This window comes from Schizosaccharomyces osmophilus, chromosome 1, assembly GCF_027921745.1.
Source record: "Schizosaccharomyces osmophilus chromosome 1, complete sequence".
Taxonomy (NCBI): domain Eukaryota; kingdom Fungi; phylum Ascomycota; class Schizosaccharomycetes; order Schizosaccharomycetales; family Schizosaccharomycetaceae; genus Schizosaccharomyces; species Schizosaccharomyces osmophilus.
Genome location: NC_079238.1, coordinates 2,189,886 through 2,217,674, shown reverse-complemented (window position 1 = coordinate 2,217,674; position 27,789 = coordinate 2,189,886). Strand labels below are relative to the sequence as shown.

The following is a 27,789-nucleotide window of genomic DNA, read 5'->3' as shown; positions in this document are numbered from 1 at the left end:
AATAAGTGTCAGTAAGAGCGACTCGAGTCATAGAAATCCAAATTATTCTTTGTGTAGCGTACTATGTACAATTGAACGACTTTCACTTTGGTTCTTCCTTTTTGAAGCTAACAAGAAGTTCAATATGTTGGATTGTAAAGTAAATAGTTTATGGAAGCTCAGGAGAATACTGAAGTAGGAATCTCTCGGAGGAGGAGAAGGCAAATGAAAGGCTGTGCGTGTTTAGCGCAAACTACGATGGAAATAAATCTCGAAACCGTGGTTAGAAAGAAACATAAACCTACTAATTGAAATAAAAGGGTTTCTATTTGTATACGGTTACCTAGAGAAATGATGGTTATATGGTAGGCCTGAATTGTTTCATAGTTTCATGTTCCTTCACTCTTAATGTCTCAAAGATATAAAAAATTAAAGCTTGTTATGTAATAAGTGATGATGTTTCAGAACGCGTTTGTTACATGTCGATTGCTAAATTAGACCGAATTTTGTATACTACTTAATTCGTATTTACGCTTTTACTCTCTAATTGCAAAACATGGATAAATATAAACTACGATAATATCAAACAGTAAAACTTCCTTTATTTGGGTTATTTATATGCTCAGATGTTAAAATTGTGGTTGTTTGTTGAGAAGGCTGGTCAGAAACGTCGTCAACAACCATTATCCTGTCGACGGTAATGGGTACCTGAATTTGCTGAATTTAATCAAATCATGGGAGAAGATGTTCAAGATGTGAATCAGAGAAGAGCTGCGCGAATGCGTGGTGCTGAGTATGATATTCAAGAATAGTACTAAAAGCTAACGATTATTAGGCGGTATAAAGTTAAAGATGTTGAGTTTTCTATTGATCCAAACCTTTTGACAGAGATGAATTCCTCCCCTTCAAATTCTGAGCATCGTAGTCTCTCTTCCACTTCTCCTGGTGGTAAAAATAAGAATACATTGAATGGAGCAGCCACTGGTGACACCCAGGCAGTGAATGGAGTAGATGATTCCCAACAAGCACATCAAGATATAGCATCGTTGCTTCCAAAAAAACCTCAGGGACGTCCCGAACCAGCTTCCTCGTCAAAGCGAGAAAAACGAGGACGGCCTCGAAAAGATCAGACTCCAAATACGTCCGCTAGAAAAAGTGATATAGCTACAACCAAGCGACAGCCTTATGCAAAGACAGAGAGTGCTAAAAAACGTTCCAAGCAAGAGGCTGCTCGGAAATTGTATGAACCCTTCATTCAGCCTTATCGTCCCAATGAAAAATCACCGAGTAACCAGCAGGAAAACGAGAAATCCCTTTTATTAGAACAACAGCAATCTGAACAAAACTATGAAGCTGTGCATGCAGACTCAAGCATCAGAGCCTTCGTGAGTTCAGAGGCTCCTCAAGAACGTATCCCCTCCCCAATATCATCTTCCGTTCATAATATCCATGATAAAGACATAGGAAGAGAAGATTTACCCAAAAATGTGCCTCCTGTTAACTTACCAATAAAAACAACTTCGGCTTTTAAGGAGCTCTCACCACCGCAAGGAACGGATGAATTGGTGAGCATTGAACTGACGAAACTATCCAAGAACGCGAATGGGAAAAAGAAACTGAATAGTTTTGACGTAATACAACAGCTATTTCAGGAACTGCTTGCAGAGATTGAACCAGGAGATCCATATCTTTTGAAGGTGAAAAATGCTTTTGGTGAGCATGTCTCCGTAAGGCTTTTGGAATTCATTGATTTGTTGGACGTAAACCAAGCTCTATATTCAGCTTCTAGAAAGGCAGCGAAAGAAAAATTTGCTTTACAACAGGAGCTGTCCAACGTTCGACAGGAAAGACTTGCTCTTCAGAATAAAAAGAAGAATTTGCGATTAAGTTATCGAGAAACCTCTGATACTTCCCAAGTACGAACATTCTTCTTGTATATTTATTGCGCTTACTTTACTAATCCGATTAGAAATTAGAGAATTTGGATGAATTCTTAATAGAATGTGAATCCCTCAAGCGATTGCTAGATACTGATGATATCGATTCCTCTGAGGATGCAGAGATTTACTCATTGAACGAGTTTTCGAACGCCCTATGTGGTGAAAGGGGCATCTACGAGCAATTACAGGAGTTTAAACAGTTGCTCGATACTGTATTTCGAGGGCTTTCGATTTAAAGCTGATTTCCAACCTCTCCGAACACTTCGTCCTTTGTGTATTTTTCTCAATAACGGTCAGGGAACGTTCCTTTTATTTTTTATTCGTTGTTATATCATGGTTCTGTCTGTTGTTTATTGTTTTTGAGTATAGAGAAAGCATTTGTACATTACTATCGTTAATATTTAATTTTATTTTTTTTGTTCAGTTTGTATGTTTATGAGTCTTTTCGAATCCAAAAGTAAACTCTTCATGCATGAGTGTTTACTTTTTCGTGATTATTTACTTGCGCTTAATTGAACCTAAACTCCCTTACATCATGATTTATATGCATAAAGTGATTTTCCCTAAAACACTACTTTCAATACAATCCAATTTCTTACATTTGTGAAGAGGAATGATGGTAGAAACATGAAAAACCTCAAAGCTTTACTAGGAAGTACGGAGGTTTCTCCTAAGCTTTTGAAACCATACATACAGGAAACTTCTTCTCTTTTAAAAAACTTCAATCCTCTAGAACGTTATAATTTAAAAGGTATGAGCCTTGCAATTAGCAATTGGGGACTCTAATATAGTTAGAAAACTTCAATGCCCTCGCAAGTTTTGAAAATGGGGAGAAAGTCTGGACGGAAGATGCCTTGTAAGCTCAAGAGTGAAAAGAATGATCAATTTACTCTATTACTCTTTTTTTTCTGTTCAGTTACTGACGCTCGTTCTTTAGCATTACCTTTTTTGGAATCCCTGATACCTTGCAGCTTTCTTCTTTTTTTTATCGAGCAGCCTGTTATTTTGGCTCTCATAATCGAAATCGTGATTGCTTAACATTTTCAGCTCTTGCAAGGTTTATAGCTTGCATTACGGAAAGACATCGGAATGTATGGAGTGAGGACAAAAGATATTCACTCATTTTCCAAAGTTGGTGCGACTCGATTCCTCAAGAAAACAAGGGTATACTCAATGAAACTTACGATCGAAAGACAGTTCGAAATGTGGGGAAAAAGACGCCTGATGCCAAGCATTTTCCTCGTATGCGAATTACTAACTTCCATCGAATCTGTATACTTGCTTTGTGTATAGTCGATCTTCAGCCGGGGGAATCCATTGGTAACCATATAAACAGATTTTCTATTCCATATTACAAGAAAGCAGAAAACGTTGCTGATATTCTGATCTGTGGGATGAAGAAAGACGGGTCCACGCCGCTTTTGCTTTTCGATGACTTTATGACTTTTTTAGACGAAAATCCGTTCTTACTCAATCATCTAGGATGTCTATTTGACTATATCCTTTATTCCCAACCGCATGCTCAACCGGCTCAAATTGATGAATTATGTTTCAACTCCTTCTCTGTCTTAGACCCTCTTCTTTATGCCCAATTGCGCTTATGTATTCCCAATTCCTCGTTCAATTACAAAAACTTGATTAGTCTTTTTAACTCTAATAATCATGGCTACTCAATGTCCGCAATTGAACGTCGCGTATTAAATTTTAATGAACCTACTATCCTGCTGTTTAAGGGTCATAGGATTTCCGAGAAGAAAAGAAATTCTCGGCAATTGGCATTTGAAAATAAATACCCTAAAAAGTATTCAAATGATTCTCATCAATGCACGGAAATACTGGACTTATTTGAAAATCATGAACCTGTAGAAGAATCCCCAGTTGTTCTTGGTGCGTACATAACAACTCCGTGGAAACAGTCTCAATCTGAGTTTTTCGGTAACTCAAATTCCTTTCTTTTTCAGCTTCGGCCAAGACATCAAGTGTTTCGTGCTACAAGAAAGGAATCCAGTTTCTGTATATTCGATAAAACTTTAGGCATCTGCTTTGGACTAAGGCGGAACCATGTCACGAACGATTTGCTAGTGGAAAGTCCTGGAGTAAACATGCTCATCGATGACAGTCTAGAGTACGGATTTTTTAGACACGCTGGGCATGGGGCATTTGAAGAAGGAAAGCAATTATCGGGAGCGCTGTTTGAAGAAAGGTTCTTAATTCATAATCTTGAAGTAATCGGAATCAAAAAGTCGTGTGATCTGGAAAATACCATCAAGCTTGGAAAATGAGCTCTGACAGGAATGGAATGTCTTAAATAAAATGACAATCAACAGACAAAAAAGTAGTTTCAATTTTGATAATTTGCTCGCAGATACTAGTAAAATCATATGCTTGTTTTTATATTGCATTCTTTGATTCTACTTTGTTTAATAGTGTTCAATGAGGTATCGTCGTCTCCCGCTGCAGCGTTATAGGGGCTTTTGCTTTTCTTCTGCTTGCTGTCCTCCTTCCCATCGTCCTCTACCCGTCGGTCTCTCTTCTTCCTTTCCTTTTGATCTTCCTTCTCTCTTGCTTCTTGTACTTCACCGGGTTCGGGCAATTCAGCAAGTTGATGTATGAAATCCCATTCTTCTTGACGAACCTTTGAAATACTAAGCCGTGCCCGATTAAGCATTGACATTTGTGAGAGCTTTCCGTTCAAATGCAATTTTAGTTCTCTAAGAGTTACAGACCTTTTCAAAGGATATCGCGATTGTACGCCTACTGAATACCACCTGGGCTTTTCCTTTGTTGATTTCGGATCATAATAGGGATCATTCGGGTCCCAGCAAGAATCTTCATTTTTGTTAAAACACCTTTCAGCTAAGCGGTTAGTACTTACCATCGGGATGAGGATTTGAGCAAATCTAAACAATAACTGTGTTAGTAAATGTATTGGATGCCAAATTTTTCAATGGATGGGTAAACATTGCAAAGACTTTAGAGATTTCATAAACTTCTGCAAAGAAGGAAAATGCACAAATCTTTCCAAATCCATTAATGTTGAAAAGTGAGTTACCTCCATTACACCTGTTGAAGTTTTTGTTAGTATTCTAGCGACGAAGACGAAATCATTCACTTACCTCGAATATGAGGGAATTTACAATTTGAACAATAAAGAAACGCATAATCGCCTACTGACATCTGATCTCGAATCATATTACGAGCCTCATAGTTTCTGACACCGCTCCAAGACTCCATCTTTCCTTCATTAGTAATATTCTCCAGCATCTCAAACGTGAAAGCAACATTAATCCCTTTAACAATACGAGGCTCGCCTTCAGCTTTCATCAACCAATATTTTCGACCACTTTCTTCCGTGTCTGCCATTTTGGTATGCGACTTCAGCTAGCAATAAAAGTTCGTGAAACTACCTAGAGATTAGAATAGGGAATAAAAGGGAATTCAATTTTTTGATAAGTGAAATGGTTTGAATGTCGTTCGGTAAGTTTCTTGTCAAGAATACCATAATGCGATGGTTGAGGTCTCATAAACGAGATTTGTCCTTTGAGTCAGTATAGTCATCAAATATCGGTTTCTTTTTCCAGCTATATGTTTAGAATTCACCTTAACATGAATTCTCACTTCATATTTGCTATATAATATTGAAAATACAAAGGTTTCCAACAGGATTCCATCATTGTTTACTATCGTAATGAAAAGTAAATTTGTTATTCGTTATAACGCACCAAAGTGATATAATTCATATTGTTTGGTAGAACTGAGTCAAGAACAGGAAATCGCTTTTCTGAGTTATAAAGGAAAGTGTATTTTCTGACTTGTGAACGGGAGATTCCTTAGCATTGGTATCGATCCTTGAAAAAGGAAGAAAATTTTCTGCTATTTTTGGTAATAGTTTTGACTGTTCGGCTTGCAATTCGTTGTCAATCTCGCGTTGAAAAGAATTCATTCGTCTGTATAAGCCTTGAAAGGTAAACTTGAGTTTTTCCAATGGATATTATTTCGTCTGAAAAAGCTGTTGAGTCTTTAGAAGGGATTCGACAAAGAACTACCCAGATCGTCCATTCTCTGAGTCATTTCCTAGCAATTTTGCACCAAACGGAACAGCTCGCTCCGTGGTAAGTTTACATTGGAAGAGAAAGCTTCATTATGATTGATTGATATAATTGAAAGTTTCCTACTAATCTGATAAATGAAATAGGCCAACGATTCATAAGAATTTTAATATTCTATTATCTCAAATCCATTCTTTAAGCAATACTCTAGCTATCCATTTTCAAAGCTTACGAACTACAAATATTTTCCCTTCTGAGGAATTTCCTGTCCGCGAGCAAGAACCGCTTCTTACAACTTTGCTGCGAACTCGTCCTCTTCCAGTCGTTGAAGAATGGGAGACCACAACCCTAGAGGAGTATGAAAATGATCCGTCTCTGAAGTCTAAGAACCAAAAACAGCCTCTTCCTCAAGACACATTATGGGAAGAAGCAAGAGATTTGTTAATGCAAGAGCGTGAACAAAATAATTGGACCGGATATGTAACCCGACAGGAAGAGCTGCAAGGCGAAATAATTAACCAAAAAGAATTAGAAAAAGAGAGAGCATTTGAAGAGCAGAGCGCTCAACAAACATTAACAAAGATATTAGGATTTATGAAATCAGGACGAGGGTAGTTCATGGTTTTCCAAGTTGGGCAAAAATGAAGGATTTGATATTGCAACACCATTTTGTTCAATGCGTGCGATCCTCCTTAATGCTCGAAGCTGAAGTCCTTTGGCCCCTGTCAAAACGGCTATCTCATAGATAGTTTTTACGTTATTTTGATTCAGCGTTTTATGCAAAAGGTGTACGATATATTGGAAAAACGTCTCCATTCCTTCATCGTGTTTGGCAAGAATTAATAAATTACATAATGTTTTCGTTGACAAGTAGGATTCGTTTATTTTTCCGCAATACAAGTAATACAGAAAAGCAGTGCACGTTTCAAAGCTGTAAGGCATATACAGCATTCGGCTTCCAGTACTGTTTATAGGTGTAAAAGGTAGCTCCGCCACTTGAGGCCCGTGTTCAGAAAGACTCATTCGAAAGGCATCCTGATTATTTTCGGCAGTTTGATCTAACAATCTCTGAAATTTTGGCCACCGTTTATACAGAATTTTGGAAAGACAAGGTATATGGTTTCGATCAAGAGTTAGAATTTCCATATCACTTACTCCAGTCAATAGCAGCTTCCCTAATTTTTCGCTTCTTTCCGAATAATGTGGAATTTTCGGTCTTCTATATACACCGTATGCTTCAAGCTCAATATAAACTACATTATCATAGTTTGACTGCCGGATATTATAGTCTTGTATAAGCCGTCTCGTCTGGTTCCCAAAAATAACAAGCTGATTGTTTTGAGGCATGCATAAGCATTTGAACCATGAGCCGTGATTTAAAAGACCTAAGGTATCTAATTGAATCCAGTTTTCACGGTCCAGCGAATATACCCACAAGACAAATGCCTGGCGAGAGCTAGTGAGATATATTCCCGAAAGAACTAAATTGTCCCCAACCATGTAGACGCGTGGAAATCGAAGTCCCGGAGGCATGGACGTGCCTACAAATTTTTCAGTTACGTTTTCTTCTTCAAAATACAGACCAGGGTGATATCCTTCACGTTCATCTATTCCCTCTTTGTTTCTTTCAGCATCAGACACTTTGTACAGCTTTAATAAAATAAGTTCACGTTTTACGTCAACAAAATTTGAATTGAGATAAAATAAAAGCGAACCAACAAATTGGTCCTGTCGCTCAGTAGCGTCTTCAGAAGTACAAAATCGAAAGAATTCACTTTCGCGATCTAATGATATACAGTTTGACCTATAAACACCACAGTGATATGCAAGTGGAGAACGATGAACCCATTTCTCAGTTCTCAAATCAAATGCATTGATTTGTTCAATATAATTATTTGAGAGATCTTGTCCACAGTACACAATCATATAATCTCCTAAAACACAGTACAAATGGCCATACCTTGGTAAAGGTTCACATGTAAACGTTTCGGCGTCAGCCGTATTTGCAAAATTACTTGCTTCGGGTGGAACAACTCTCCAAGTTTTGGTTTCTAGATCAAAAATCTCGGTCGAATTTAAACTGCATAATGAATTATTCTCTTCGTCAAACCCAATTCCGCCGAAGAAGACAAGATTGTTATTCCAAAAAATCCCAGAATGGAAATATCGAAAAGTAGGCTTTATAGGTCCTTGATTTTCAACCAGTTTCCAGGAGCCGGTTTCCAAATCCACGAAGTACAAATCGTTCATGGGGGTACCATCTTCAGCGTCACGACCGCCATATAAATAAGCATGATTACCATTTTGTACTATTGATTCTCCAATAGACGGCTTTGGAAAGGGACCTGTACTTGTTAAAAGTGAAGAAGTAAATACATTGACCGTATTTTTCAATGTTGCATTTGAAGCTGTATGAGGCATCTCAGATAGGTATATTTAAAAGAAATTAGCAATAACCTTGGTCAAAAGCTATGGATTCTGGATCTGTACTTTCAATAGCAATTGAGTTTGTGCATCGGTTATTGCTTTTCGAAATTAAAGAGAATGTACAATTTTTTTAAAAAATAAAGATTTATCACTAAATAAATAGTTCTTCCCTTAAATGTGTTTGATATAGAAATGAACGTTTTTTGTGAAAAAATATGAAGTCAGGGCATGCATAAATCAGAGACAAAACTTTCTATTAAGACAGTAAATCAGTTACCAAACTTCTTGGTAATTTTATTTTTGTAATAGTAAAGTTCAAATATATTGTAAGTGTTAGTTTCTCATTCAATATTTGTAAGATTGAAATCGCACATTCCACTAATTCACCTTTATACTTGCGGAGTGGATTTTATGTTAGGAATAATTTAGATGTGTATAAAGCAAATCTTTTTTACTTCTCTGAAATGAAATGGTCTTATATTTACTAATTTAAGCAAGTGCTCCATCAAAAGGTACAAAAAAATTCATTAACATAACTAAAACATTAATAAGGAAGACATTAACGGAAAAGATGCTCAAGTAATGTAGAGGCCTCCGTCACCTCAAACTTAAGACATCTGTAAAGATTTCAGATTATATTGTAACTTTAGTTCACAAGCTCAATTGTAGCATTAACGATTTGCAACTGCTTTAGATGATCGTTTTGGCGGAGGCATATCAGGTTTTGAAATAGAGGGATTGCTCTGGATGTTTGAGCTCTTCACTTGCTTTAAAAGATCTTTGGCCAATTCCCGGACCAAGACGGAATCACTAGTTCGGCTTTGCTGATGGATTAAATCAGGTAAGTCATTTTGAGAGATGTACACTTTGCAGGATGGATTACTTTCACACATGGATTTGAGCATTTGGAAAGCATTCAATAATGTAATTGGTTTGGGCTTTCCATGTAACAAACGATCTCCTAGCTTTTGGAAAACTAAAGGCTGGCCGTAGCTCGCTGCTAGTTTAGGGGAAAGTTGGCATATTCTACTAATTCCATCTAACAAGCGATTAAACGAAGTAGACTGGGCCGAACAGAACACTTTAAGAACTAGATGCACATATCGTTTTTCCAAAAGAGCATGCTGTATTTCTTTAAATTCGTATTGAAGCCACACAGATACAGTATCTAAAGCAGCTGATTGCCAATTTAAATCTTGCAAAAGTGAAAGGAAAAATTCGAGCCCTTTGTTTTTCCATAAGTACTGCCTGCATATAGGACTACACTGTGGAAGTGTCAATAAGATTGGCAATGCAAACTCCTTTAATATTTTGTCTTTGACAGCCGTTTCCTGTAATAACGGTATTGCTCCAGAAATAACTGCTTTTTCCTGTGATTTCTTATCTAAACGGCAGATGTTGAACAAAGTAGCCAGTGATTCATTCCGTATCTCTTTTCTGTTATTTTTTAATTTCGGATCTCCGAGTATGTGCGTTAAAAGGGGTATTAAATGCACTTTTCTGAGTAAGTTTATTGACGACGGTACCATAGAAATCTGCTTTATAAATTGCAACATTATCACCATCTCTTCAATGGGTAAATACAAAAGAATACGTAAGTTTCTCCTAATAATGTTTTCGTTCAAAAGGGCTTCTTTAACGTAAGTTTCCGACTGAGATAGTGCTAACAATATTTCACAAAGCCTCGATAAACAAAGTCGAGAAGAGGAGTCATCCGCAGCCAAAGCCTTAAGCATACTCTTTGTCATAGGTTCTAAAACATCGGAACGTGCGACTATACGACAAACATCATTTTTTGGTATACAATCCTGCTGCCTAAGTAGCTTCCATAATCCTTCAGCACCTACAAAAACCAAATCTTTACTTTTTGCATAATCTTCTTTTAAAAACGACAATAGAATATGAATTCCTGAAACACCAATAAACATCTGAAGGGACAATGATGACGCTCTATACATTTGTTGAATGAAAACAGCACTTTCATAACGAAAATCCCATGGGTAGGATCTTTCAGAAAACTTTAACACGACAGACAATCCGCCGGAGAAGCAGAACCTGTGTAACGTTGAATAATTATCATAAATAATCTTTTCAATTAGCTAACGAATTATTTAAAGGGTACATACCGTGTTGATGAGTTTTAATAATAATAGCTGTAAAGACGTATCATTGATTTCGCTCAGCGTTTCAATAAGAGGAAGCATCCCATGTGCTTTCACTAATTCATCCTTTAAGCTTATGTCCTCTGTTAAAATCGAAGCCTATATTTATTAACATAACAAATTCAAACATAAATCTCATACGATTTGGGTAACAATAGGAGGTCTATCTTCCAATTTTTTTTCAATTAATCCCTTCAAAATATCTTTCAAATAAGAAACTAATCGAGATCGCTTATCCAGCAGAATATTATTTTCCATGTTCAGGTTCTCAGCCTCGGAATCAAGAGAATCGAAAAGTTCATTATCATCATCGGTTTCTTCATCCTCATTGTTCCAGGAATTATAAGATTTATTTAAAAGTAGTGTTCCCAAACCTTTTTCTTTCCGAAGACCCTGGATTTTAATCGATGAAGCAGGGAATACATCAGTGAATTCACTATCCTTTTTGGTTTCAACGAACTTTTCCAGACCATCAGGAACATCTTCTTTGAGTTCTGTAAAAGTTAGCAAAAATAAAACGAAATTAGCTTACCAGTTGAGAGGTATCTGTGATGTTTTGGAGTCTGCTGAAGATCGATGGATCTATTAAGTGCCGGCTATAACAATTAGTATTACAAGATATCATAAATACTTACCGTCAATAATTCTGGTGATGAGCGTTTCTGTACAAAGTCCACAACTTCACTTCCCCGGTCAACACTAACAGATTTCTTGCTTTTAGAAGGGGATGAATTTGTAGAACTTGAAGTAGTATTTTTACTCTTGAAATCATTATAAAAATTCAAGAAATGCTCAGATTTCTTCAGTACATCATTATTAATTTTCAGAGTACCCTGAAACTCGTCATCCCAAACATCGCATCCTGAAGAAGAAAGTTAGTAACAAATAAAATTAAAAACACTTACTCTCTGTTTCGATAGGCGGAGGTGTTCTGGGAGGTTCAGGAGGATGATAAGAGCATTGTCTATCAGAATGCAGAGTTGGATTTATGTTATGAGTAGTCGTTTCGTTTATAAAATTCATGTTGTCCTCATTGACTCGCTCGTTGTATTTTTGGACTTCATCAATAGCATCTGTAAATTTCGTAGATGTTTGATGAGCAGTAACCCAGTGATGTTTTAGTAGTTTCTTTGTTCCGACTCGAAGATTTGGGTCCTTTTGAAAGCATTGTGCTAAAAAACTCTTTGCTGATAATGAAATATTCGAAGGAAAGGGAGGATGTTCATCCTTGACCATATGAAATAGAGCAGCTGTTGGATCCAAATCATAATAGGGAGGAGTTCCTTCTAATAATTCTATCACTGTACATCCAACACTCCAAATATCAGAAGGGGTAGTTGCCCCAATTAACTCAATGACTTCGGGTGCCACTGTTTATGTTAGAAAAAGAACATATATACAAACCGGTTTTTAGCATACTCCAATATGGGCTACCGACGACACTATGTTCGTCTAGAGCATTCATTTTTGTTGCAACTCCAAAATCCGCGAGTTTGATTGTTCCATCTTTTGTTGTCAGTATATTTGCACCTTTAATATCGCGATGAATAACACCCTGGTTATGCAAGTAATGTAATCCCTGTAAAACTTGGTACGTATATATAGCAACTAAATTTTCAGGTATCTTTCCAAAATTCTTGCAGATTGAATGCAGCGATCCATTTTCACAATATCTACCATACTTCGTTAGTCTGGTATGAGAGATTACAACTATGCATACTCTAAAACAATACAAAGTGAATCATCAAATTGATAGGAGCCTCTGTATTTTACAATGTTCGGATGCTATCGTATTGTTAGTTTTTTTCAGTCGACAACAGTAGAAACCATACATCCAAGTTTTTCAATAAATCAATCTCCATCTAGCAATCGCACGGTTAGAATTCCCTTGTTTTTGAAACAAAATGAGCTTCGTACTTTAATGACGGAAAGATCCATTTTCATGATTTTGGACACCTTGATGCGTTTTACTGCAACAGTTTCACCATTTTTTATATTTAAACCTCGATAAACAGCCCCAAAGGCTCCTTTTCCCAGACAGTCACCCAATGTCTATAGAACGATCAGTGACACATTCTTTAAAGAATCAAAATTTAGCTTACTATGCTCGACGCATGATCAAAATTATGCATGACTTCAAAAAGAGGCTTAATAAATAATTATATTTAACCGAAAAAAGCCAAAATAGTAGCCTTTTCCCTTAGAAGTGCCTTCACTGTTTGCTTTATTTATTATGGGTGATTTGATCAGACAGCGAAGGTAGTTGGAATTCAGGTACCTACTCATATGTTCCCTTTTCCCAAAAAAAAGCAAGTAGAAATTTCCTAATTATTTCAACATTACTTTTCTATATATAGTTTGTTGTTTTTATCCCTTTTGGCTCATTTATGCTTTTTTGAAAGGTTGAACAAGTCATTGATTGTTCTTCCTCAGCAATCGCTAGCGATTATGAATTTTTGGTAAGCTGTTTATAAAATAAACAGGTTGAGATGCGTCAAGAAAGAACTTTTTGGAGCTCGGAAGAAAAATGAGACTCAGGATAAGAAAGGGTTGACTTAGGACAACAGCAATCGATTTTGCGTACCTACGGAAAACGAAGGGCTGAATTTATAGAAGTTCAATTTTGGGGATCAGGGTCCAGTAAAATTAGGATGATTTTTTTTTGCGCCCTGAGGTATTCGCCGAAGTAGTTGTAAAGTTGGTAAAGTCCTTACTGCTAGATCCCGAAGCCTTGGATGTTGAGTACTAGTTTTCTTAACCTTTTCTTCTAAAAGCTGCATGTATCGACTAAATATTCTGTTTCATTTTCGCTGATTGGAAGGGAATACCCGGTGAAAAGACCATGATAAAAATCCACATGGCCGAAGGTTTGCTTGAATTCCACAATTTTCTATACTTTTTATTCAATCACTTCAATTAAGTGAATTTTTATATGGTCATCTCACCTTCTTCGTGGAATGCTTCTGCTGCTAAGTATGCCAAGCTGCCCACTGCTCCATTAATTAATTTCTTGGATACTGAACTTCCTTGTTAGTCTATACTATTTTACTTGTTCCGGAATCACCGATTTTCAGGTTTCCATCGGAACTTACCATTATGTTTTTCGGTTTATGATCTCGATGAGCTATTCCATTTTTTGTGAAAGGTAGTTCACGGCCCTTAGGATTTGCTTTAGAAACAACATTCATCTTCCATTGTTGATTTACTTTCCAAATTGTGGTTCAGTAAGTTCCCCTGTTGGCAGTGCTCATAAATTATGTTTAAGCGCATACGCCGATTTAATGTATTGTTTGTTGTAACACACGGACTGTATGCTTTGGGGATATATATATGATTTTGCTGAGAATGAACGGTCCATTCTTTCTCAAACCAGGCAATACTAAACTCATGGGTGTAGCTTTTAGATGGATTATGGAATATCTTGTCCGCGTACTAACCATACTGCCTTTATTATGTACAATGCAAATAGAAGGACTTGAGCCTTCAGCGATGCCCTTAAAATAGTGAATTTGGTATTTGCAGTTCTGGAAGTATAATTTTTGAGGGATGAACCAAGAATAACGGCAAAATCTTTAGCTGCGGATCATTGTTCTTTGGTTATACGACGCAGCTGGTCATAGTCGGTTAAAGACCTCGTTTTAGTCGATTGCTCAAAATATTCGTCTTTCTTCACCAAAATATTATATTTCTTGAAGAAGGATCATGGTATAATTATGAAACTAGACTTCGTATTCTCCTGTTGCAGTGCTGAAATATGTATCACTGATTTTGAGTAATTCCAGAACGATGTTTACTGTCATTTGAACAATATTTTGTTTCCCTAGTACACTTTATTCTTTTGCTTGGTTATATGAAATGAATGCAAGTTCTTCGTTGGGCGTATATAACTAGAGCTTTATGTAAGAACAGACTTTTGGAATCTCAATTAAATCAATTATTTACTTCTAATAATATATACTAAGCACTTAATTGAACGTTAGACGACTTGCATTCACGGGCGCGAATGTCGACGAGCTGAATGAGGGAGCCATAAAAACGTTTCTGAGCCATTATTTCGTACTGGTACAGGGAACGTTTTCAAAGCGACCGTGAGCAACGTCGTCCGATTGTAGCACTTTGGTTTCACCAATTTCGTTAACCTGGGCGTTTCTCTTGGAAGAATTCCTTTGGGGAAATTCACGCAAACTCGTTTCAACATGAGGAATTTTAATTTTACTTGATGTTGTAGATTTAATAGAGTCTCTCTTTTGTAAAGTTTGTTTAGATTTAATACTTGGTGAAGCAGAATTAATACCCGACTTCGACTGCGCATGTTTGACTGACGATTGAGAACTAATTGGTGCATGAGAGGTTTGTTCATAGATTTCAAATTCATTCGTTTCATGAGGTTTCAATCCACTTTGTTTGGATTCTTCGTGGTCGACTAGCAAATGCCTATACTTAGTTAGTACCTGAGTCGAGAGTTTCAAGGAATTAACATACGAAGAATTAGAGGACAATGAAGCATTAGAAAGCCTTTCTGTACGATAGGTTTCATAGTAATATTGTTGAGTAATAAACTTCAGATGTTGTAAGTGAGAGATGAACAAAGTGGTTTTCAAATCTACAAAGTCGGAGTGCGATGGATCGTCAATGTTAAAAATTCCCCATGGGAAATGTTTGGCAAGCTCGTCGAAATCCTGTAAATTATCGCCGACTGCGGCACCAGACACCGCAAATGGAAGACGCGATTGGAGTCGCTTATTTTCTTCAACAACCTCATCTTCATCTTCGTCTTCATCGTAAGGGAAGTCAAAGACATGAATGTTCTCATCTACGAGTTCTTGAAGAATCCTTCGCTTGAAAGACCTCAATTCTTCCCTTGTGAAGGCATTAGCAATTCCAATGACAGGTATAACGTTGACTCTCTTGGAAAAGCGTCTCATTGCTTCTAAATCAAATTCAGATAAACAATGCCCATACGGCTCAATGAAGTAGAGTAAAGCATCCACTCTCTGTTACAAGTTAATATCAACATAAACAAAATAGTTCTAACCTTATCAACAAATTTAGAATTTCTTCGAATCTTGGACTCCTCAACTAAAACTTGGTCAAGCTGATTTTCCAAGTACTCGGTTACAACATCAAAGCTATAGGTTATTAGTGTATGTTTAAATAAATGTTGGAAGCTCATACTTTGAGGATCTATCAAGCATATCGCCAAATCCACAGACTTCAATAACAGTTAAAGCAACACGGAATTCTTCTCCTTGGATGTCTGAACAACATTAGAAAATAATAATTAGGTAACCACATACCTGCTTCATGTTCTATAATCTCTAATGGTCTTTCCAGGTGAGCTTCTTCAGGATTCACCTCCAATTGCTCGTCTAAGATCCTTTTTTCGCAGAGAGCATTAATACAGGATTGATATCCAGTACAACTGGAACCAGTGACCATAAGACGAAACTTTTGGCCTTTCTTCGAATAAAATCTGGGAGCATATCTCATTTTTGCTATTGAATTGAGGGTTATTGTTGAAAGGAAGTTGGAATTGCTTTGTTTACATTTGCTTCAACACCGGTTTTAACATCAAACTCGGTAATGTAAGTAAACAACAACAGACATAAATGTAAATAAATAGTAGAGGCCTTTATTATTTTTTTTCATAAATTGAATAAACAAACCATTGACAGCATTTGAGAAGGCTTAACAGCTTCAAATTAATCAAAGTAAGAATACAAACACAAAAATGTCTTATATCATTTTCTATTCAAAAGTACATTCCCGTTTTAGGAAATTTTTTTATAAATTTTAAAACAAAAGAAGTAGAAAAGATCAAATGATTAAAAAAACCTACAAAGAGCATTTACACAAAAAGGGATTTTTTCAAAAAGAAGCTAGAGTAGCAGTTTTTTTCATGCGGAACAATTGCAATGAATCATCACAATAGTTTCGAAGATTATCTATAGAGTGCTTTGTCTATAGTATATGTGAAGTAGCATATGGGAATGAACACCAGTGAAACATTTCAATTCCTACTGTTCATAGATTTTAATTGAAAAACATTATTCATGAAAAAAAAATCGAATGGGGTATACTATTGACAACTTGTCTAATATTTCATCACAAACTAATAAGCGTAAAGATTTGACGCAACAAATAGCTTTTAATTGACTTGTATACGAAATAAACCAAATTGGCGACGCTAAAGTTGCAATCCGAAAACCTGAAATAAGAAAAAAATCCATGTTAGTACATGGATTGCTAGAGGACAAGCCCGCTTGTTCTTTAACACTTGATTTAAATAACTAGAATTGCTTCGTACTGAAAGAGCATGCAAACAGTATGACTGTCGTGGATACCGTAAGGTGTAAGCTAGAGCATAAGTACGTAGAACGAATTTGAAAAGGTATAAAGTCCAAAAGAAGGTGTTTAGCGGTTTACCCAGATGCAATACTCTAAACCATATTATTTCACCAGTACGAGGAATAGTTGAACGATATATTTTTCTAACGACCAGATGATGCAGGTTATGAAACACTTGCATATACGGGACCTCAAGTAAAATTAGCCAAGGAGAGACTTAACTTAACATTGTTATAATTACAAATGCGTATGAGAATATATCTAGCTATAGATCCTAACGGTACAGGATAAAAACAAGACCAACTATATTCGGAATGGATTTTTTGACTCGCCGGTCATTGAACTCTGTGCTATCTTTTGAGTCTCTTGGGACTGTTTGACCGCAAAAGGATTTTTTGAGACATTAAGGGGAGCAGGAGATGAGTAGTTGGGATAGTTCATTGTGTTCTGCTGGCTTAGGGGTTGTGGATTGTAATTCGCATTCGTATTGTAAACGCTGATAGGTGTTGGCCTATCCATTGGTACCCCCTTCGGTGCTCCAGGAAATGATAGTGGAGTTTCAGTATTAAAGTAGGATGGGGGATTCTGTAAGGCTCCAGGAGTCATAGAAGGCGATTGAAACCCCGTCGATTGGGATTGAAGTGGGTTGAGATTCATATAGTTTTGGAAAGGATTTCTATAATCAATGTTTACAGACTGTGCTCTATTTGGAGGATTGAAGGGACTTGTAACTGGTGAAGGAGCATGCCCAGTTTGCATCGGAGGAGCAAGGGATAAATTTTGGTTATAGGGATTCGTTTGGGGACTGTATGGCATTTGAGCATAAGGATTTCCTGTCATTTGGGGAACCGCCATGGGAGCAGCTTGGGCTTGTTGTAACTGATATGGTGCAGAGGCATTAAGGAAAGGATTCAATGGATTTGGCGCAGATTGTTGCGGAGTAAATGAGTTATTTGGCGGGTTAAAAGAAAGAAAAGGTTGTTTTAAATTTAAGGGAAGATTGTTTCCCTCTTGTAACATTTCATCCACAAAAGATGAAGTATTATCCTTTGGAAGCGAGGGTTCCACCTTTTTGCCTTCTTGCGGTACTTCCGTAGACGTCTCGGATAGATCTAAAATACCTCGAGACTTATTTGGGTTTGTCTTTTTGTTCAAATATTGGTTACGATTTTGTTCAAAATCGGGGTCATGTAGGTATTCTTCCAGGGAGGATGTTAAACTAATAGGGGCATGCTTTATGTTTGGAACGGGAAATTTGGTGACGAATTCCAAGGAACGAGCTGTGCTCAAAAAGTTTATAACATCCTCGGTCTGCCGGACAAACATTTTGTATATACGAAGGGATTGCTCTGCATCAGTATGACTCATTTCAAAATAATGCTCTAGCAATTTAATCACGCCAATGTTGATGGCTTTGAAGAGCACTAATAAATCACCAACAAGTAGTCGGAAAGAGGTCACGGTAATATCGTTATCAATTTCATCCACAAGGAACTGACATTTTAAGAGTCTTTTAAGCTGCGACTGAATGCCATCTATATGGCGCATGAGACCTTTATCGACAGTCAATTGTTTGAGTTTTTTCTTGGTTGCGTCGCCCGCTTGAGCGTAATCAAAACCCAAACGGCCATATTGCTTTACTCTTTCACTTAGGAATCTGCTATAATTATAAATATTTTGACCTTGGGTTGTTAAGGAGGATGCTCGCACCACTTCTAGAATACGAGGACGCTGGGACAGAGCCACAATCGTAGTGCCAGGGGAGCCATCTTTTAACATAAGATGAAATACAATTAGCGATTTGTAAACGATAGTCCATGAAGAATCTTTCAATCGTTCACAAAGATCCTGAATGACTGTATCTAGTGTATCAGGATCTTCAAATGTAGCTTGCAAAATCAATTCCACATGTTTGCTTTTCGGAGCAGCTAATTTGATCTTTGTAGCCTCTAGACATTGCTGTTAACATTTGATAGAATGTATCAATACTTACTTTTAACGGCTCGATCATAGGAAGTCATCCATTTGGAAGGGGGCATTGCAGCTTTCTTGCTCAAGTAAGAATCCCTTCAATATACGGAGGTTTTTTAAATTAAATAAAAAAATAAAGTATTAATTAAAAGCTATCGTTTACAACTCGAGTTCGTTCTGTTTATGGTAAGTAGCAGACCTTTACGGAGGTTCGTAAACCGTTAGTATGGAAATTAAGCAGGACATAGTGTCCGATAGTGTTCCCTTGGTAGTCCTCGTTAATATACAAACAAAGGCAGAAGAGTTCAGGTGTTAGATTGATTTAAAATAAAAATAGCTTGTAAAGGGAAATTAGGTAATGAATGATATACTCCGAATATGATGGATCATCATTTTCTTGGGAGAATGCATCGCGATGCGGATACTGAATTCAAGAGCCCATGCATAAGGTTGACCAGAAACGGAGGATATGGGATCTCTAACTGTTTCGCTTGTGTTCAGACGGTAGTACCAGATGCTTCCCCTGAGACCAAAGACAAAGCTGTTTCTTCTTTGCTTTTTTTTCAAGGAATTGCAAGCGTTCCTTCGAAGATGGATAAAAGACTCCATCTGTTCCATCATACACAACAGCTAACCCCTTCTGAACCATAGCTGGACCAATGTCCCTTTTCCAGAAAAAATGAGAGATAGGATAGTACTGTACGCCAGCTACGAGTCTCGAGTATTGGTCAATCTTTAGCGGAGTTATGCGAACATTTCTGTGTAACAGTGTCTTCGACAGGAATTGTTTGGCCTCTAGGGAAAAGGGTTGGGCTTTCTTTCCAAAGTGACCGGATTCTGGTGCATCCACCCCGGCTAGTCGAACGGAAATGGTTTTGGAAGCTAAATCAGACCGTGAGGTAGGCACTTTACGCAACCAGTGCCATCCTAGCCAATATCCCCCAGGTGTATGAAAAAAACGAAAGTTATCTCCATCACCAACTCGTGTAATATAGCCAAAGAGCGATCGGAAGCTTCGAGTTTGATCCGGCATTCGTTTAGGGAACATAACTTTTGGGATATCATGCACTGTTTCAAACCTCCGAAATCGCCAAACAGCCCAAATACCAACCACGGCTGCTGTTCCTACGGCTGTCGCCGTCCACACCCTTGATTGCTCTGTTTTTTCTTTTTCAGGGTTTTGCATGTTTGTTTTGCAGGAGAAAAGAAGAAGACAATAGCAGCTATATTTCGGCAACAAGATTCCATAAAGGGAGGAGTGTATAAATATTTCCTACAACGTTGGCTCAAATACTCCTTCCAACTAATGCTGTCTCTCCAACCAAAAACCTAAAAACTAATTTGGAACACATACATTCAGCATACAAAGGCTTCAATCAACCATTCTTATTATTCCTCTACGTTTTTAAAAAAATAAAAAATAAAAACTTCCTCACACACTATACCTCATAATCCACAAAGAAACCGCATACTAAAAAGACATTCGTTCGATCTCAAAAAGAAGCTACCTTTTACTACTATCTGTTCTATTTCTAAGTCAAATACTTCCATTCCAGAAGAGCAAGAAACCCAGTACAAACTTAGAAACTCTTCGTAGACCTGTATCACCAAACTTATAAAACACAAAATATGGCACCAAGTGTAAACCAAGCTTCTACTAAGCTTCAAAAAACCATTACCTATCCAAGAGCGATGCTCCAACATTGGTAAAGATTTCCTAAAGCTGAAAGCTTTAGAAACGGGTTACAAAAACTAAACAGTCAAATTAGCACACCTTGCAAACGGCTGTTTCTGGTAAAAGGCAAGAAACAGATACGCTAGCTTTTGCAAAATGCTTTGACGCACAATGAAAACATAAGTGCGAGTAAGACCGCTTTTATAGCTACTTTTGATGACAACCCTAACCCTGTATATGTTAAAAAAGGGTAATATATATGAAATGGGTCGAACAAAATACATAGTATATTCGAAAAAAATGTATGAAAATGGTTTTAATTATTTGTTTAGCTTCATAGAGAAGAATTTCATTTTTTCTTTATGCTTCCAGCGAAAACGGAATTGTTTAACGATGGTCTTGATCCTTCATTAGTAAACAAAAACACAAATGCAAAAGCATTCCATTTTGGAATATCTTATTTCGTGCTTTTTCGGTAGTATTCTTGTTCAATAACTAATGGAAAGTAATATTCGTTTTTGTGAATTCCTCATACAATAGCATGCATTCATTGGATTTGTAAAGACGTTTACGTTTCATAATATTTATTATGGTGCTCTCAACACTACAGACTCCTCCATAAGCTTTATTTCTATTTTCATTAGTAAAAAAATTTTACGATTTTTCTAATGATTCATTCATCGTTTCTTTGGTGTGATTTTTTTGGTTAATTTATTCAATAACTATATTTATTTACCAAGGAAAGCGCTTTACGTAGCGCTATTCTCATTTAACAAGAGGAACAGTGCCGCTACTACTCATCGTTAGCCATGTCCACTAAAACCAAACGAGGACATGAGAAGAACTGCCAAGAGATTAAGGCTCTACCTAACCTTTGCACCTCCATAGCATTCTCGAAACCCATTCACTCTGCAGAATAACGGTTTTTTTCTGGTAGGGTTTTCCAAGGAATTATTTAATTTGGAGTCTTTTGTTTACAAAGTTTTTTTGTAGTAATTTCTTGACATTTGTTTTACGCGTTTTGCGAAACTGGGAGTCTTTGGTAACCTTTTTTTGATTTCTTTTGTACACATAACCAAAATTGCATTCGTTTTCTATCGTTTATGGTACTTCAAATTCCAACATGCTCTCAATCAACAAGTTTTCACGTTCCTCTCGGACTTCCATCGTCTTCTCATTTTGTAAAAGATTCCAAAGCACAGGACCGTGCCAAAAAGATGCCGGTCTTTTGCGCCACGATTACAAGGAGGCAGTCAGAGCTGCCCGAAAAGACTATGCCGCAGAAGCTGAATCAGCCATGAAGCACAGTGAAGAAGCATCCGCAAGATTGAAGGATACTGTGCAAAGACATCGTGCAGCAGTGAAGCAGAAAAACGAAAGAGTGGATATTCGAGTCCCGGGAATTGCTCCCGATACTTACCCTCTGCCAGATCCCGACGCAGAGTTGCACAACCAAATGAAGCAGGATAACATTTATAAAAAGGAGTATAATTCAAAAAAGGCATTGGTTAAACAGTTGGCGAAGATTTACTTCGCCGACAGCAAAAAATACGTTGTCGACATGAACGGATTAGAAAACTTAATCAATCACGCTTTTAATAATCCAAATGATGTTTTTGTTTCCCTTCCTACCAAAGACGAATCAGATTCTTCTAGCATCTTTTTGAATGGTTCAGATTCCAACACGAATGAGGACATCATGAACCATGCAGCAGAAACAGTGATGGATCAACTATTCTCACGTAAACTATCGTCGACTACAGCTAATGAAGATAATCAAAACTTCCGTTAACCTTTTGCGTATAAATACGAATATGCATAGATGTATCGAATATAATACTAATGCTAACACTATTTCTATTCCTAAGGGAATGAAAGAATGATTATGCAAAACGAATCTGTGGGTTTCCAAAAAGTATTATAAATTTAACTAGTTATTTTGTGTCCTAAGACTTGTTAGGCCATATAGGCTCCGGTGTAACGATAGTCGTCGCATCCTTATCTTGCCATATACTAAATTGACTGCTCTTCTCACTATCCATTTTGCTTGGGACCATGGGAAGAATATCTTCATCTAAAGGCTTTTCTTCTATTCGTTGCTCAACATTTGGTTCAACTTGCATGCCCTCTTCAAGATTGATTTCGTTTACGTTAACAATGCTCGTTTTTTTCAAAAGTTTCCATGAAGTGTAACTGATAACCAATAGAGGAGCTGCTAGATACGCTTGAAAGAAACTAATAGGATTTGGCGCCCGATCAATTGGAAATATTGCCACGTAAAGCTGTGCTGCAAGTGCTATAAATGTCATGACAACTCCATAAATAGATCCATAAATTCCAAACATACTGAGATATGGAAGCTCTATTAAAGAATGATTTTGTGCTTTCCATGCTCTTCTAAATTGAATGTGACTGAGACAAATGCTTCCCCAAATAAACGTAGTGGAGAGTCCGCAAATGGACAAAAGCCATCCGAAAAGAGCTCCTCCGATTCCTGCTTCTGTAAAGTATGCAATGCTTCCGAGTGATAGAGTTATGATTATCGCATACACTGGATGTCCTCTCTTATTCGTCTTCAGCAAAAATTTTGGCGCAAAACCATTCTTGGCTAAAGCGAAGAGCGCCCTTGAAGCCGCATATGATGCGGAATTACCAACCGAAAGTGTTGAGCTAAGAATCACTGCATTCATAACACTTGGAAGTGCTTTGATATTTGCTAACCTAATGGCGATTACAAACGGCGATAACAGAGCTTCAGAATCACCAGAAGTGCGTAGATGCGGGTTATTGGAAGGTATAACCAATGTTAGCATAAACAATGCTAGCACGTAAAACAGGATAATTCTCCAGAATATTTGACGCACTGCTTTTGGGATTGTCTTATGTGGGTCTTTTGCTTCAGCAGCTGCTAGTCCTACTAATTCTGTACCGGAAAGTGAAAAGATTGCTATGACAAGAACTGCGCAAAAGCCTTTAATCCCGTTATTGAACGTTAAAGGCGGTTTCCAATAGGAGACGCCAATGACACCTCTGGTATCTGTCGGTACCCCTCCAGCGGCAATAATGATACTAAGGAGTAGAAAACCGAAAACGGCAATCAGTTTGACGATGCTCAAAACAAATTCGACCTCGCCATACCCTTTCGTTCCCCATATATTGATCCCGATGATTAGTACATAGAAGACTGTAATCCATACAGATGCACGTCCTGGGGCATGCCAGACGTTGATAATAAGGGGGGCCACTGTGAGTTCTAATGGGACTGTAACCGCAAAAGATAACCAATATTGGATTCCAACAGCAAAGCCCCATGCTGGATCGATAAAGCGGGAGAAATATGTATAGAAAGAACCAGAGACGGGATAGAGAACTGAAAGCTCAGCAAGTGCGCTTGTGGTAAATAAGACATAGAGTCCAATCACAGTGAATGCTATGATAATGCTAGCTGGACCGCCGTCTGCTAATGCGTTTCCAGAACCAACGAACAGTCCTGTTCCAACGCAACCTCCAATTGCAATCATCCGCATATGGCGGGGCTTTAGCTGTCTTTTTAGGCCTTTGTCATCCTCGCTGGTTTTAACCTCCACGTTGCTTTCTAGGTCATGATCGATATGCTCAAAACTCGGAGATTTTTTGTCGAGGGGTGAACTTGATCTTTCTGTATCTTTAAGCATCGCCTTTTCAAGGTTTGTATTAATGTCTTCGTAAAAACTGGAGGTCATGAACAATTTGATTTATGCAAATTGTCAAGAAGATCGATATTGAAAGTATCTTGAGTCTGTGCGATTGTGGCTTTTAAGATGAAAGAGCAATAAAGGAATGAATGGGTAATCGCTTAGATTGTGGGCGAATTAAGAGATTTATGTCTTTGGATATTGATCAAAAATGCTCTATTCAATGTTTATCCAAAAAAAGAATATGTTGTTGAATGCAGTACTAGAAGCAAGTGAGAGGGACATGTGGGTTTTTGAACTGTTTTGAAAGACTATGTTCTTATGATGATGGAATCGGCTGTCTCATGAGTTACAGGTTTTTGACATCAATTGAGACTGTTTATAGGTAATTGACCTTGATACATAGGCGTCTAATTATTTAAGAAGAGGAGAAATAGTACTTAGCTTTTAAGTTTCGACAATATATCTGTTTGCTTCAATTGAGGCTGAATCACCTTTGGCTTCGCAGTTGTTTATACAACTATGCTAATTGATACAGGTAATCATATCATTATTAGCTGAATTATAATTAAAAGAAGGCAATCCCATTCTCACTTTTAGTACCCAAAGATGATCTTACCCTTAAGTGTAAACAAACAAAGACTTAAGTATATTAACTGTAGCAGCTATAGAGTGCAGTGCTTTCTAGGTAGTACCATATAGAAGAACCAGCTATTGAATAGGAACTTAACTATACATTTGCTGACTTAACAACTTTATGTAAATTTATCTACCTAAACTAGCAACAATTAAGTAGCATCTGTGTTCTGTTACGGTAAAGTAAATTCAAAATCAGTAAACTTATTAAAGATTATCCACTCTTTATTTTCTTAAAAGCAAAGAGCCAGAAAGATATAATTTTACAAAAGCTGTACTTTCTTCAGAAGAGGAACGAGCACTACACCTTCAAAACCCAACGGGTGGAAACTTTGCAGCTTTATGCTAGGGTTTGAGACTCAAGTTGTATTAGTATAAAGTATTTTGGGATTTTCTTTAAGCTCGATAGTATAAGTGCAAACGTTATGGATATCGAAAAGTCAACCAAATGGTCCTATGTGAAAGAGCGTAAAGTAGGTGAAGGAACATATGCAGTGGTATTTTTAGGTATGTTGGATGAATTGTCATTATCTGTTAATATTTTAATTTATCAAATACTAAACGAGACGTGGTATAGGTCGCCAGAAGGAAACAAACCGAAGAGTCGCTATTAAGAAAATCAAAGTGGGACAATTCAAAGACGGAATTGATTTGAGTGCTTTACGTGAAATTAAATTTCTAAAGGAAACGAGACATGTCAATGTAATCGAGTTGATGGATGTATTCGCAACCAAGTCGAATCTTAATATCATCCTTGAGTTTCTTGACAGTGATTTGGAAATGCTTATCAAGGACAAGTTTATCGTTTTCCAACCAGCACATATCAAGGCCTGGATGCTTATGCTTCTTCGAGGTTTACACCATATTCATTCTCGCTTTATCCTGCATCGGGATCTGAAACCTAATAACCTTCTGATCTCTAGCGATGGAGTCTTAAAACTAGCAGATTTTGGTCTTTCTAGAGATTATGGTATGCCTAATCACATGAGTCACCAGGTCATCACTAGGTGGTATAGACCTCCGGAATTATTCATGGGTTGTAGAAGCTATGGAACTGGCGTTGATATGTGGAGCGTTGGATGTATTTTCGCAGAACTTATGCTTCGTACTCCTTATCTTCCAGGTGAGACAGACTTGGATCAGTTGAGTGTCATTTTCCGCGCTTTAGGTAGTCCGGAGCCGGCCGTTTTGCAGAGGATGAAACAACTACCCAATTATGTTGACATGAAAGCCATTCCACCCCCAAGTGGAGGAATGGAAGCATTATTTTCGGCGGCTGGGACTGAAGAATTGGACCTACTAAAGAAATTTTTCGATTATGATCCTTACAGCAGGCCTACGGCTCAACAAGCCTTAGAACATCCTTACTTTTCCTGTTTACCACGCCCTACTCATCCTTCTGAACTACCCAAAAAGGGTGGAGAGGAAGGCATCAAGCATGTGTCAAGTGATTTGCAACGCCAGGTTAATAATTCTGTGCGTCCTAACATAAAATTTGTAAGTTAGTTAATTCTTTTTTTTTGGATCCTCCTTTTCTCTCATCAATTTCTCCCAACATCCTTTAAAAACTTTCTAAAAAATTTACGAGTGACGACTATATAACATTATTTTATTGTTTCTTATGTATACCAGAATCCCATATATTTGTGTGTAGCTCAAAGCATTCTTCTGTAAACACAAGCCTTCGCCTGTGGCATGTATTACACTCTCATTTCAATGCCGATTTTTTTAGCTGTATCGTGTACTTTACAATACCATGCCAACAGGAGTTTGCATTCTTATGTTTATTTTGATTCCTAAACTTTCAGAATGGTAGTTTACTACCGTATTATACGGTAGTACGTTGTAGTTTATAACACTCTCAGTAAACGAAAGCAAAGCAGTCACATATAGCATTAGGCCCAAATTTTGGCTTGAGGAAACAGCATCCACCAAAAATGGTTCGAGGACCCAAAAAGCATTTAAAGCGTGTCGCCGCCCCTCACCACTGGCTTTTAGACAAGCTTTCTGGTACTTACGCACCCAAGCCTTCTGCTGGTCCTCATAAGGCTCGTGAGTGCCTTCCCTTGATCGTCTTCTTGCGCAACCGTCTTAAGTATGCTTTGAACGGTCGTGAGGTTAGAGCTATTCTCATGCAACGTTTGATCAAGGTCGACGGAAAGGTTCGTACTGACAACACTTTCCCCACTGGTTTCATGGACGTCATCAGTATTGAAAAGACCGGTGAACACTTCCGCCTTGTTTACGATATCAAGGGACGTTTCACCGTTCACCGTATCACTGCTGAAGAAGCTAAGTACAAGCTTTGCAAGGTTAAGCGTGTCCAATTGGGTGCCAAGGGTATTCCCTTCATTGTCACTCATGACGGCCGTACCATTCGCTACCCTGATCCTTTGATCAAGGTCAACGATACCGTCAAGCTTAACTTGGAAACCAACAAGATTGAAGGATTCATCAAGTTTGATACTTCTGCCCAAGTTATGGTCACCGGTGGCCGTAACATGGGTCGTGTTGGTACCATCATTCACCGTGAACATCACCTTGGCTCCTTTGAAATCATCCACGTTAAGGATGCTTTGGACCGTGAGTTCGCTACTCGTCTCTCCAACGTCTTCGTTATTGGTGAGACCAACAAGAGCTGGATCTCTTTGCCTAAGGGCAAGGGTGTCAAGCTCAGCATCACTGAGGAGCGTGACCGTAGACGTGCCCTTAAGGGACTTGCTTAAATGTCTTTAGGAGTAGAGAAATCAACCTAGGTTTGATCTTCAATAAAATAAGCGTAGTGATATCATATGAAAACGATTGAACAAGGAGTAATAGGTTCGTTTGTTTCTTGTTAGTTAAGAATGGTTGATTTACGAGGAAAACAAAATTGAGTTCGTGCGTACTATAGCTTATGCTTTATAATAAACGTATTCTTAGTGCATA

General features: G+C 37.7%; 13 protein-coding genes and 1 non-coding gene across 14 annotated transcripts; 6 read left to right on the top strand and 8 right to left on the bottom strand.

Annotated features, from left to right (window-relative positions):
• Positions 1–713: 713 nt before the first annotated feature.
• mis17 (CENP-U-like protein Mis17) lies at positions 714–2,155 on the top strand (the record flags this gene model as incomplete). The annotated part of the gene is made up of 3 exons (XM_056179804.1): positions 714–772; positions 815–1,895; positions 1,949–2,155. The coding sequence occupies 3 exons, from the start codon at positions 714–716 to the stop codon at positions 2,153–2,155; spliced, it is 1,347 nt and encodes a 448-aa protein (XP_056035673.1).
• Positions 2,156–2,546: 391 nt separating this feature from the next.
• Positions 2,547–4,201, top strand: rtc5 (V-type ATPase inhibitor and disassembly protein linked to MTOR; the record flags this gene model as incomplete). The annotated part of the gene is made up of 3 exons (XM_056183890.1): positions 2,547–2,670; positions 2,715–2,775; positions 2,857–4,201. 3 exons carry the CDS (start codon positions 2,547–2,549, stop codon positions 4,199–4,201), a joined length of 1,530 nt encoding a protein of 509 aa, XP_056036312.1.
• Positions 4,202–4,296: 95 nt separating this feature from the next.
• SOMG_01010 (EVE domain (PUA-related) protein) lies at positions 4,297–5,282 on the bottom strand (the record flags this gene model as incomplete). The annotated part of the gene is made up of 4 exons (XM_056179803.1): positions 4,297–4,748; positions 4,795–4,819; positions 4,972–4,982; positions 5,036–5,282. The coding sequence occupies 4 exons, from the start codon at positions 5,280–5,282 to the stop codon at positions 4,297–4,299; spliced, it is 735 nt and encodes a 244-aa protein (XP_056035713.1).
• A 621-nt stretch (positions 5,283–5,903) lies between these two features.
• med8 (mediator complex subunit Med8) lies at positions 5,904–6,583 on the top strand (the record flags this gene model as incomplete). Its single annotated transcript, XM_056179802.1, has 2 exons — positions 5,904–6,031; positions 6,115–6,583. The coding sequence occupies 2 exons, from the start codon at positions 5,904–5,906 to the stop codon at positions 6,581–6,583; spliced, it is 597 nt and encodes a 198-aa protein (XP_056036077.1).
• Positions 6,569–8,389, bottom strand: ral2 (Ras1-Scd pathway protein Ral2; the record flags this gene model as incomplete). Its single annotated transcript, XM_056179801.1, has 1 exon — positions 6,569–8,389. The coding sequence occupies one exon, from the start codon at positions 8,387–8,389 to the stop codon at positions 6,569–6,571; it is 1,821 nt and encodes a 606-aa protein (XP_056036076.1).
• Positions 8,390–9,066: 677 nt separating this feature from the next.
• cdc7 (serine/threonine protein kinase SIN pathway Cdc7) lies at positions 9,067–12,689 on the bottom strand (the record flags this gene model as incomplete). Its single annotated transcript, XM_056179800.1, has 11 exons — positions 9,067–10,482; positions 10,522–10,656; positions 10,699–11,051; positions 11,090–11,153; positions 11,193–11,419; positions 11,463–11,927; positions 11,977–12,230; positions 12,278–12,342; positions 12,390–12,419; positions 12,475–12,609; positions 12,660–12,689. 11 exons carry the CDS (start codon positions 12,687–12,689, stop codon positions 9,067–9,069), a joined length of 3,174 nt encoding a protein of 1,057 aa, XP_056036072.1.
• A 1,917-nt stretch (positions 12,690–14,606) lies between these two features.
• On the bottom strand, positions 14,607–16,047 carry spn7 (meiotic septin Spn7; the record flags this gene model as incomplete). The annotated part of the gene is made up of 4 exons (XM_056179799.1): positions 14,607–15,551; positions 15,593–15,686; positions 15,733–15,814; positions 15,855–16,047. 4 exons carry the CDS (start codon positions 16,045–16,047, stop codon positions 14,607–14,609), a joined length of 1,314 nt encoding a protein of 437 aa, XP_056036071.1.
• A 1,161-nt stretch (positions 16,048–17,208) lies between these two features.
• yap18 (ENTH/VHS domain protein) lies at positions 17,209–18,944 on the bottom strand (the record flags this gene model as incomplete). The annotated part of the gene is made up of 2 exons (XM_056179798.1): positions 17,209–18,854; positions 18,899–18,944. 2 exons carry the CDS (start codon positions 18,942–18,944, stop codon positions 17,209–17,211), a joined length of 1,692 nt encoding a protein of 563 aa, XP_056036074.1.
• Positions 18,945–19,354: 410 nt separating this feature from the next.
• lcl3 (mitochondrial nuclease Lcl3, implicated in DNA repair) lies at positions 19,355–20,062 on the bottom strand (the record flags this gene model as incomplete). Its single annotated transcript, XM_056179797.1, has 1 exon — positions 19,355–20,062. The coding sequence occupies one exon, from the start codon at positions 20,060–20,062 to the stop codon at positions 19,355–19,357; it is 708 nt and encodes a 235-aa protein (XP_056036073.1).
• A 541-nt stretch (positions 20,063–20,603) lies between these two features.
• Positions 20,604–20,717, bottom strand: U5. Its single transcript, XR_008803657.1, has one exon. It is a non-coding gene; the product is annotated as a small nuclear RNA U5 (small nuclear RNA).
• A 957-nt stretch (positions 20,718–21,674) lies between these two features.
• SOMG_01003 (mitochondrial ribosomal protein subunit S26) lies at positions 21,675–22,343 on the top strand (the record flags this gene model as incomplete). Its single annotated transcript, XM_056179796.1, has 1 exon — positions 21,675–22,343. One exon carries the CDS (start codon positions 21,675–21,677, stop codon positions 22,341–22,343), a length of 669 nt encoding a protein of 222 aa, XP_056036068.1.
• Positions 22,344–22,497: 154 nt separating this feature from the next.
• On the bottom strand, positions 22,498–24,273 carry meu22 (amino acid transmembrane transporter Meu22; the record flags this gene model as incomplete). Its single annotated transcript, XM_056179795.1, has 1 exon — positions 22,498–24,273. The coding sequence occupies one exon, from the start codon at positions 24,271–24,273 to the stop codon at positions 22,498–22,500; it is 1,776 nt and encodes a 591-aa protein (XP_056036067.1).
• Positions 24,274–25,286: 1,013 nt separating this feature from the next.
• mcs6 (transcription factor TFIIH associated cyclin-dependent protein kinase Mcs6) lies at positions 25,287–26,367 on the top strand (the record flags this gene model as incomplete). Its single annotated transcript, XM_056179794.1, has 2 exons — positions 25,287–25,368; positions 25,439–26,367. 2 exons carry the CDS (start codon positions 25,287–25,289, stop codon positions 26,365–26,367), a joined length of 1,011 nt encoding a protein of 336 aa, XP_056036070.1.
• A 431-nt stretch (positions 26,368–26,798) lies between these two features.
• rps401 (40S ribosomal protein S4) lies at positions 26,799–27,587 on the top strand (the record flags this gene model as incomplete). The annotated part of the gene is made up of 1 exon (XM_056179793.1): positions 26,799–27,587. One exon carries the CDS (start codon positions 26,799–26,801, stop codon positions 27,585–27,587), a length of 789 nt encoding a protein of 262 aa, XP_056036069.1.
• Positions 27,588–27,789: the final 202 nt, after the last annotated feature.